This window comes from Python bivittatus, unplaced genomic scaffold (assembly GCF_059951505.1).
Source record: "Python bivittatus isolate LINGU-HERP-01145 unplaced genomic scaffold, Pbiv_v1 ctg000850_np1212, whole genome shotgun sequence".
Lineage (NCBI taxonomy): Eukaryota > Metazoa > Chordata > Lepidosauria > Squamata > Pythonidae > Python > Python bivittatus.
Window position 1 is genome coordinate 4,198,051 of NW_028277112.1, and position 11,525 is coordinate 4,209,575.

Below are 11,525 nucleotides of genomic sequence, written 5' to 3' on the forward strand. Positions count from 1 at the left end.
AAGTCAGTGATTCGCAACCTTTTTGAAGCTGCCGCCCCCCCTAAGGAGCAGAAAATTTTTCAACGCAACCCTTTGTGAAAATCCTGTAATTTAGGGTATGGGCGGGGGGAGTTACTGAATTATAAAAGGCAAAAATTTTAAGTAATTTAATTCGAACAAATCCGAACTTCAAGTACGTGGACTGTATTGACGACACTTCTTTTTATTAATCGACATCGTTGGCGGCTGCAAAATATGATGAGGGAAAGATAACTATTTCTCAAAATTAATAATTCACGACCACAATAAAGAACTAATAAGCACACTTACCTAGCCGACTGGCCAAATAAACAATGAAAGTAAATCGAAACTGAGGGGAAAAAACAGAAATTAAGTGAATGAAAAGCAACTCAAGAAACACGGGTCAAATCAAACATTCATATTGAAAGGACGCTCAACGCACGCACTGCGATTAATCGCGCGGGAAGACAGCTGACGCACGCGCTGCAATTAATCGCGCAGGAAAACAGCTGATGCATGCGCTGTGCTGGTTGGGATCGGAGAAGAATCATAGTGTCGAGTTCTTTGAGGTCAGCCTACCTAGAATACAAATTCGTCTCACCATTCTTAGAAGTGCGTGAGGGCAGCCATCATGTAAGTTCATTTTATTGCTGGTACAAATGGTGTAAACTGGATAATCGATTTAATAAATTTTTTTGGGAGTTTTAAAATTAAGTTTGAATGCCAAAACATGCTCATCACCCCTCTACCACCCAAAACATGCCCACCGCCCCCCTACTGCCCAAAACAAGTTCACCGCCCCTCAGCATCCTCCCACCGCCCCCCAGGGGGCAGTACCGCCCCCGTTGAGAACCAATGATCTAAGTCATACCTGAGTGGTCTAGTGGTTTTCCCTACATTCTTCAATTTAAGCCTAAATTTTGCAGTAAGCAGCTCATGATCTGAGCCACAGTCAGCTCCTGGTCTTGTTTTTGCTGTCTGTATAGAGTTTCTCCATCTTTGGCTGCAAAGTATATAATCAATCTGGTTTTGGTATTGACCATCTGGTGATGTCCATCTGTAGAGTCGTCTCTTGTGTTGTTGGAAAAGAGTGTTTGCAATGACCAGCTTGTTCTCTTGACAAAACTCTATTAGCCTTTGCCCTGCTTCATTATGTACTCCAAGGCCAAACTTGCCTGTTATTCCGATTATTCCTTGACTTCCTACTTTAGCATTCCAGATGCTAAAAAAGGACATCTTTTTTTGGTGCTAGTTCTAGAGGGTGTTGTAGGTCTTCGTAGAACCAGTCAACTTCAGCTTCTTCGGCATCAGTGGTTGGGGCATAGACTTGGATTACTGTGATGTTGAATGGTTTGCCTTGGATTCGCACTGAGATCATTCTGTCGTTTTTGAGGTTGTACCCCATTACTGCCTTTCCCACTGTCTTATTGACTATGAGTGCTACTCTATTTCTTCTAAGGGTTTCTTGCCCACAGTAGTAGATATAATGGTCACCTGAATTAAATTCACCCATTCTTGTCCATTTTAATTCTCTGATTCCCAAGATGTCGATGTTCAATCTTGTTATCTCATGTTTGACCACATCCAGCTTGCCTTGGTTCATAGATCTTACATTCCAGGTACCTATACAATATTGTTCTTTACAGCATCGGACCTTCTTTTCGCTTCCAGATACATCCACAGCTGAACGTCCTTTCAGCTTTGGCCCAGCCGCTTCACTCTTTCTGGAGCTACTTGGAATTGTCCTCCGCTCTTCCCCAGTAGCATACTGGACACCTTCTGACCTGAGGGGCTCATCTTCCGGTGTCATATCTTTTAGCCTTTTGACATTGTCCATGGGGTTTTCTTGGCAAGGATACTGGAGTGGGTTGCCATTTCCTTCTCCGGTGGATGTTTTGTCAGAACTCTCTGTCATGACCTGTCCGTCTTGGGTGGCCCTGCATGGTATAGCTCATGGCTTAACTGAGTTACACAAGCCCTTTCGCCATGACAAGGCAGTGACCCATGAAGGGGCTGCTGTCATTATTTGCCCCTTTTAACTGCCTCTGTAGATGCTTCTGGTTTGTACCTCATGATGAACCATATTCACTGCTAAATTGTGGATACATAGGAGACAAAGTGGCCCTTAAACTAAATGTTGTAATGCAGAGAGCTTCAATTAAGTGTTTCTGCTTACTGACTCCACTCTCTCCCTCCCTTGCTTTTTTATGAGTGGAAAAAGTGCTTCATCTGGGGGATAGATGACATATGGGGCTACACTAGATTTTTCCATTTTTGTATATGGACAACTCCTGTATCTATTCCTGGACAAGTTGTAAAATTAACTGTTGGTGAGTATCAGGAAACTGTCTATGAAAACAATGTGACATTTTGTTCTACCTTTTTAACATTTAAACATGAGTGTCAGTAAATGCATGTACCTCCTACTTGGTGGGATGCAGGCAACAGTATGTTGGCTTATACCAGTTAGAGATCCTAGCTGACATGAAATAGCCCAAGCGTGTCTGGAGTGAAAATGGGCTTTGGCTGCACTTGTGCCAGTAAAAACAGTACAGTATTGGGAAGGCTGCATGTGACATGGGTATGATTAAGACTGGTATCCTAGCCTACTTTTTCTGAATTATACTAAAAAACCTTTGATCAAGCATCCTGAATCCCTCTCATTCTCAGACATACCTCTAACAGGTGCCCTCAACCATTTTAGCCCTGCAGTTGGCAGAATTAAATCCCTTCCGTTAATCATAATGGTAGGAGAAAGGAAAAAAAGATGGGGAACAGAGTATAGAGAAAAGTCCCCCCACAAACACACACACCACACACACACACCTGCCTGTAGCAAATTAGAAGTCTTTGGATTTGATGATAGATTTTCTCCTCCTACCTCTTTAAGGATGGCTATTTAAGTCTTAACATATATGTTTATTTCACAACATGAAGCAGTAATTATGTGTTTGTCTCCTCAGAGGACCAGGTGACCAAATAATTATTCTGTTTCTAGAGAAAGAAAACCTAGAAACTTTCTCCATTAGAGCCCATCCCCAACCCCAAATTGGTATATTTTAGATTTGCTGGATTACTACTCCCATTACCCCAAATCAGCATCACCAATGGAACTGTAATCCAACCCGTGGAAGGGGCAACAACTTGTGATGGATGCTTTAAGTTATTTCATACCATGAACAGAACTGACATGAAAGCAGATGAGCCTCTGATTTTTACAAACAGTCAAATGTTTGATTTTCTTCCACATATTCTCTGTAACAGAACAAGGAATATTGATTTTCTTTCTTTAAAATCAGGAAAACCATAAAGCAGATGCACTAGATCTCTATTATCTCAGTGCTTTTCTCTATCTTTTTTCACTCTACTGATTCATTAAAGAATAATTCCAACAAAAAATGCACATAGCTCTTAAAAACAAACATAATTTTTCGGGATATGGTTTTTTTTAAAGCTAGCACATTTACTTAGAAATAAAATTCAGTTTGCTCAACAGATCATGAAAAACCTAAACACAGGACAGGAAGCCACAGTCCTTATGGAACATGGAGAAATGGACAGGCTCCAGTCAGCAAAGGAGTAAGACAAAGTTGTATACAGTACTCACTACTTATTTATTCAATCTACGTGCTGAATATATACTGAAGGAGACTGGATTGGGAGATGATGCATGTGGATTTAAAATTGGAGGATGAAATATCAATAATATCTGCACTATGCTGATGATGCTACTTTGATAGCTGAAAATGTAAATGATCTGCAAGTTCTAGTAATGAAAATCAATGGGCGCTATGAAAAAATGGGACTCAGATTAAATGTAAAGAAAACCAAACTACAGTAATGACAACAGGCATAGCAACCAACCTTAGAACTGACAATGAAGATATGGAAGTAGTAGATAGTTTTTGCCTTTTAGGATTGACTATTAATAGTAAAGGAACCATCAGAAATATGCCACAGACTAGCACTTGGTGTGGTATTAAAGAAGGCCTTGGAAAAGGTATTTGGATATCATGGTGTGTCTATGCCTGCAAAGAGCAGAATTGTGCAGGCAATGGTTTTCCCTGTGACATTCTATGGAAGCAAACGTTGGGTTAGAGTATTGACCCTTTTGAACTTTTGGGTTGGAGAAGATTCCTGTGAATACATGGATAGCCAAGAAATAAATGGATCATAGAACAAATCAATCCAGAGTTCTCACTGGAGGCACAAATCACTAGGTTCAGATTATTGTATTTTGGACACATTATGCTAAGATTTAGCTCTCAAGAGAAATCTGTAATGCTGGGAAAGGGGGAAGGAAAGAGAAGAGGATAACCAGCAGCAAGATGGATGGATTTGATTACAGCGGTGATTAATGTACCATTGGGAGACCTGAAGGGTCAAGCTGGGAACAAAGAAACCTGGAGAAAGTCTATCTATGTGGTCACTAAGAGTTGACACCAACTTGATGGTACATAATCAATCAATCATTTAATAGAACTTTGTTCCAGGTAACTACACAGGATTATATTCTGCATCCAGTTATATATCTAGTAAAATCCCCAAATTATAATCCAGAATGCCATTTTTTGCTGCCAATGGGGATACTTCTGGGTCTTGAAAAATTATGCCACAATATTCAATACATCTACAGTTTTATAACCGTATTATTATAAAGTCTCATTGGGCATTTCTGATATACACACATACACAGAGACATAAACACACATATATACAATACAAAATTAGTTTATCAAAAAAGGTAAGCACAATACAATACTATGGTACAATGAAATAAACACTATAAAAAAGCAAGCTAAAGTCATAATACATTATTGGTTGCAATTAGATTATTATGGTAGCAGCAACAAAACTGTTAGTCAAGGACACATAAGCGAGTCTCCAATTGTCAATGGAAGTATTGCATAGTTCAAGGCTACAGAATCTCAATAATTCCTTCCCTCTTTTAGAGAACGGTGACATTGTCCAACATACAATAACTTTCTACTTAAAAACGTGGCTGCAGTGAAAGAGCAGTGCAATCCTAGGAGCAGCACTATTGCACAGAAAGTCTTAGTTCTTCCATAAACCTTAATTATAATTATGGGGAGAGGGTGCCTGGTAGCCAGTATTAAGTAATCCAGCCTAAATTTGCGAGGAAGATGGCTTATTTGCCTGTTCTTCTGGAAGTGGCTTAAAATTTTTTCACATCATTCTGAACATGAATGCAATGTGTAAGTTTAATTTTGTAAAAATCTTAGTCCTGGATATCAAATACTGCCTTGCACGCACTGCTTTTAGATGGCTGTAATGCACTGAGCCAGCATATTCAGACTGCTGCATGTTTCACTTATTTTTCTTTCCCTTTCAGCTGTCATTTCCAAAGTATCATTTTGAGTCCTCTTCAATATTAAAAAGAAAAACAAAAACAAAAAAAAACCCTTCACTCTGCAAGTAAGAAGTATTAACCAGACTTACAAATCCTTTAAGAAATATCTTTTGCTGTATCAAATTATCTCATTTGAGTTGTGATGCTATTATAGAAGAGGATGCATTAGCATAAAATGGCATGTTCTTCTTGGCTCATCTTAGATTACAATAAAGCAGGGCCAATTTTCAGATTGCTCTTTACCCAATTGTATTGCTATATAAATGACTTTAATATAAGAACAGAAGGGAAAAAACTGTCCCCCTTTCCGCTCAAGAAGAGTACATTCCTAATTTAAGTTACATAACTGATGGCTGGGTATATTCACAATGAAAATAACTGACAGCTCTTAAATTCTGCTAGAAGCCTTATTTATGGAAATTTCACAGAAAGTCTTCTGCATTATCTTGAAAGCAAAATGCACCGTCTAAAGTAGTGGTTGGTAATCTTCAGTATCCCAAATCTCTCTCTCTCTCTCTTTCTCTCTCTCTCTCTCTCTTTCTTTTTTTTTGAGGCCTCCATAGTTCCCTCTGAGAACTATGGCTTGAAATCAGGAGTATGACCTCCCCACAAACGATTCTCCAAAATCCCAGGAAGAGAACACAACAAGTGCATTTATACACAGTATGGATTGGCTTCATTGCCCTGTCTACCGCAGCCCTCTTATTCTGTGGTACTCTTGGCCATCAAAAGATTACTCACTAATCCAGTGGATACAATCGGGAGAAATATTAATACTGTTTGTGGAACTGGCTAGTAGAATCCCATTCACTTTTGAGGGTTATGCACCCATTTAGCATAACATTAATTTGTCCTGTCTGTAAAAGATGGGTGTATATCAAACAGGAATAATAAAACACTATAATGAGCCTGTGCTGGCTAAGGCTACTGGCATACCTCCGTGATTGACAGGGCTGTACCCAGATAGTACCACATTTTAACATAATTATGGATTGACTTGCAGGAACCTCACAGAAGACAGATGGCACTGAACTTGCAAATATAAGCCACGAAATTACTGTTTCTTTACAAAGTGACCGATCTCTAAGTATGGACAGAGTTGAGAAAAACAGAATATGAAGGGGGGTGTTTGCATTTTGTTATTCTTTTTAAAAGAGGTGCAACACTTTTCCTTTGAACTTCTGCAGAATGTGGTAGTTGAGGAAAAAAACCTTAACAAATTATGTCAGAAGAATAAAGAAAGTTGCAACTTGACATTTCTACTTTATTTATTTATTAAATTTGTCCCCTGCCCATCTCCCCCCAAATTTCTACTTTGCAATGCATCTGAGTTTGTATCCACTTACAGTAATCAGTACTTTTATGCTTAGTTGTACTGTACTGAAATATACGCTCTCATACTTCTTTGTAGTAGAATACAAGGGGTTCTTGCCAATGGTGGGCCATATGCTTTTATCCACTCACTTGCACAGTGGGAAAATACGCAGATACAGTTCCGTGCATCAGGTTGCAACATTATTAACTAGATTTAGATGGTTTCCATCTATGTATTTACGTACTGATTGTATTTCTTAGCCATCTATTGAAACTCCATTCTTGCCAAGGCATTTATTTACAGTATTTATTTATTTATTCATACATAGGCCATTCTTTCTTCTGAAAGAACTTATTTAACTTACCAAACAGAAAAGAAATTGTTACCAAACAAATCAACAACATATCCATACAAACTGCAAATCAATGTTCAAACAAACCTAAGAGTAAACTAGCTGAAATAAGCCAAATCCAGAACATAAATGAACCTGCCTATTATAACATAGCATGTACTGTATATTAATAGCAACAAGAACTGCCAGCTAATAGCTAAAAGAAATATATATATATTTTAAGCTCTTGTAAAAAAAAAATAGGAACAGATGGGACCAACCTTCTGTTGCTTGGGAGAGAATTCTATAGGGAATCAGTGCAAAGAAATCCCATAAGTCTACAATACCAATAGGCAACTTTTTGGTATGGTATCTGAGAACCACACTTTATTCCCCCCCCCCCCCCCCGGGTAGCTAAGTGCAGGCTGTTATTTTATGTGGTCAAAATTATTTTTGCGTATTCTTTTCTAGGAAGAAGGGAATCTAATGTTTCTGCTTATCCAAAACCTATCAGCCAGCTCTTTATCCATGCTGCCATTATTTGACCATTTACTGCCAAATTTTAGTGCTGCATAGCCAGTGGATTTTAGGGCCGCGAAAGGTCTGGAGATCACATGTAAACTATGAGCTCACAGGCTGTCTCTCCCAATCAGAAGCTGCCCTAGCCCAGCCATAACCCGCTCTTTACTAATGATAGTCTTGGACTGTCCCCATAGAAATTAGATTTGTTGCATATAATCTCGACTCCTGCACACTGGGATTAGTGTTTAAGAATATATAGTACAGTGGTACCTCAGGTCACGAACTTAATTCGTTCCGTGACTCTGGTCGTGACCCGAATTGGTCGCGACCTGAATCAAATTTTCCCATAAGGTTCAATGTAAATACAGTTAATCCGTTCTGACCCCTCCGAATTTGGTCGCCGACCTATTTTGGTTGCAACCCAAATCAAATTTTCCCATAAGGTTCAGTGTAAATACGGTTAATCCGTTCTGAACCATATGTTGTTGTCTTTTTAAACCACAAAAATATGAAACAAAGTACAGTACAGTACAGTACGAAGAGAGAGAACGCTAACCTTGCTTGAGGCGACTTCTGGCGTGGAGGACAGGAAGGTGGGTGGGGAGGCGGTTATTGTTTGGAGGGAGAGTCCCCCTCCCTACAGGAAGCCACAACCACGTGTGTCAGCAGAGAAAATGGCCACGGGTCGTGTTCATCACCCAATGCGGAGTTCGCGAACGGAAGCAAAAGTTTGCGAACGGTGCTGTTCATGAACCGAATTGGTCGTGAACAGAAGCGTTCGTGACCCGAGGTACCACTGTAATTCTACTCAGAAAAAGTACCAAAATATTATAGAAAAGTAGTTCTGAGCACCTCCAAATTTCTATCCCCATATTCATTTTGTATTTGGTCCATACTGTATGTATGCCTGTGGGTCAGGTAGCTTATTTCAGTCCTCAGTATACCTTTTAAGGATCATCTAGTGAATGGTGATCTGCCATGCTGGCTTTTGTTAGGCATCTTTTTTTCCCTTTCTTTCAGTTCTATTCCAATACCTATTTTAAAATATGCTATTACCCTTCATTTCATGAAGATGCAATAGCTAGAAATTCCAAAGAGACATATAAATGACTGACTTCTGCCCTTATTTCTTAAAATTCTATCTTACCATTCCACCAAAGAGTTCTAAGAAATGAACAAGTGGTTATCCCCATTTAAACATCAGAATAGAAGAAAGATGGGCTTAGAGGCAATAACCACTCCAGGTTTATGCAGTAAAACTTCATGAACAGGCAGGGGCCCTGTGTGCAAGTTCTATACTCTAACCAAGAGAAAGGCAACAAAATCCAAATATTTTGAACTGCAATTCCAATTGGTGCCAGCCAGCATGGCTAAGGGCACAAGATTCCCCACTTCTTTTATAATCACTGCAACAATCCTGCCAAATCCCATGGATTCCCAGTGTTGTAAGCATTCTCTGAGCACTGACTACTCACACCTGTCAGTTTTTCAGGAATGCTGAATGCTCTGCCTGTTGATTATCTAGAATATTTAATTGGTGGGAGGAGTTAGACACACATCCTTTATCCCCGCACAAACTTAAATGAGTTCATGTATTCTCTATTGTTGTTAAGAAAATAACATAGACTTGTCCATGTGATCACCCTGAGTTGAGGGAGACTCAAGGGAGATTTTATTTACTTTGTGCTTTCATAAGGCAGTTCTGTTTTAACTCATATTCCACAGTAGCGTATGTACGTTAAGATAAAGACACATTTAGGATACGTTCTTGTGTATAAAGCACATGGATTGATAAAGGTAAATACAGTGAAGTTCCCGGAATGCACAGAACTTTAACTCTGAATTTCAACATTACTGCCACCTGCCAGTGTACAGAAGAGTGCATTGGCCAATGTGCTTGTACCTGAGCAGAGAGGAAAAACCTGGAGAAGTAAGTCATTGGATGCCATGGCAACTGCTGCATCCCATGTGCATCTGCAGCAGCATTTCTGCTCTTCAACTTCATGCTCCTTCCCTATCACCTCCTATGGAGCATGGGAGGCTTTGCACCTGATAGTCAAAGCAGCATCATGTAGGAGACAAAACACAGAGCTGCTACTGACTCTACCTTTTCTTTAGTTCTCTTGTCTCTTTGTGGCTCTCAGTGCGCATCTCCTGGGAAACAGATGAAGAGGCTGCACTAATCAGCCTAAAGAGAATTTCAAGTCAACCAGCTCAACACACTTCATTTGAACCTCACTTCCTATAAAACATGTTCCTTTTTAGGACTGAAGTGGCTTTTACACCAGCCTTTCCCCACCTGAAGCCAGATGTGTTGGATCTTGAGTCCATGTTGAAAACAAAAGCTGCAGATGAACACAACTGGAGAGTCTTTGATGGGGGAAAACTAGTCTTAGTTATGAAAGGGAGAATGGTGGTGAACTTGGCAAAGGTACCCACAGAGTGAGCCTCTAGTGAAACCATCTGGCTTGGCTGGTTATCCCAAATGGATAACTCCTGACTAGGAGCTAATGGGTACTGGAGAGGAAATGTGGGGAAAAGGTTTGCCCAACCAGTTTTTCTTCTGTGGAATAACAGTCCCATTAAGATAACTACTATTTGGACCACAGGGCCAGGTCTTAGTTAGAAATCTCCATTGCCATAACTTCTTCAAAGGGTCACTGTTGCCTGAAAAGGTGGTCTTTGGTGGTGGAAGGCCAGAAAAGCTCTTCCTTTTCTTCATCATGAGGTTCTTCCTCTTCAACCCAATCTCATGACCTTCTGACCTTCCCCTCCTGGTGGCCTCCTAACGTGTGAGACTACAACTTCCATTATCCCCATGATAGTCACAGACCTACACCCAGTTATATCAGGGAAGGATGATGATAGTTGTAGGGAGTCTGGTCCTACACATCTGGAAGGAACCAGGTTGAGGAAGGCTGCTCCAGTCTTCCAGCCACTGGAAGAGACCTGCAGCTCAGTCCTTACCTTAACGCTACTCTGGCTGGTCTGGGTCTCTGCCTCGACGCCACAGCAGTGGTGCCCCCCGCTCCTGCCGACCTCCCTGCGCGGATAGGCCGGGCAGTTCGGCGGCGGCGGCGGCGGCTGGCGGCTCTGGTAGGCGAGCACCGAAGGGATGGAGTCGGCCGCGTCAGTCTTGATGAAGAGCCCGTGCAAGGTGGCGGCCGTTCCCTGCGAGATGGTGGTGGTCTGATGCGGCGAATTGGACTCGTCCGAGTCCCGGCAGTAGATCACGCCGCTCTGCGAGACGTGGATGCTGGGAGCGCAGCCCATCCCTCTGCCGCGCTGCCCCTTCGCCGCCCTCGCACCGAACAAGCCGGCGGGGCCACGCGAAGCCGCCCACGCAGCTCTCGAGCTCTGCGGGGCGCCGAGCCGAGCCGGACCGGAGCGGGCAGCTCAGCCCAGGGCGGGAGCATCGGCCGTCGGCCTTGGGCAGCGGCAGCGGCGGCGGCGGCGGCGACTCGCCATCTCCTCTCCGTTGGCAAACGCTACGCGCGCTGCCCAACTTAGGGCGCAGGCAGCAGCTCTCCAGGGAGCCCCATCGGTCCCCGCAGTGCTGTCTTCCTGCGGCGAGGGCGCCCTGTCCTCCCCTGCCGCCAAGCCGAGACGGGCAGCGCGACTCCGCTGCGCTCCATCATCAGGGCATCCCTTCGCAGCCCGCGTCAGGGAGGAGGCGGGGGCGGCGCCCGCAAGGCCGCCCTCCTGAGGGAAACTTGAGGCACGACGGCCAGGCGCCCGGGGCTGCGCAGCCCAGCCGGCAGCCGCCGCCGCCGCTCACCGTTGCCCTCATCTTGCCTGCCGGAATCGGACTGCGGACTCTCGAGCTGCCGCTTCGGCTTCCCCTCCTCTCTTCCACGACCCCCTTCCCCCAAATCCCGGGCGCCCAGCCGCGCGCCCTCCTATACGGGTCGCCTTCAGCCACGGATTGCAGCGCGCCAGGGCACCGCCACCGCCCGCTTCGGCTGGGAATAAAGCAAAGGAAACGG

General features: G+C 42.9%; 1 protein-coding gene across 1 annotated transcript in view; it reads right to left on the reverse strand.

Moving 5' to 3' along the window:
* Positions 1-11,189, reverse strand: part of PDE8B (phosphodiesterase 8B) — a 58,739-nt gene extending 47,550 nt beyond the window's left edge. The window contains exon 1 of the mRNA XM_088129810.1: positions 10,507-11,189. Coding sequence (XP_087985936.1) covers positions 10,507-10,812 — 306 coding nt within the window. The 5' untranslated portion in view covers positions 10,813-11,189. The remainder of the gene's footprint in view (positions 1-10,506) is intronic.
* Positions 11,190-11,525: the final 336 nt, after the last annotated feature.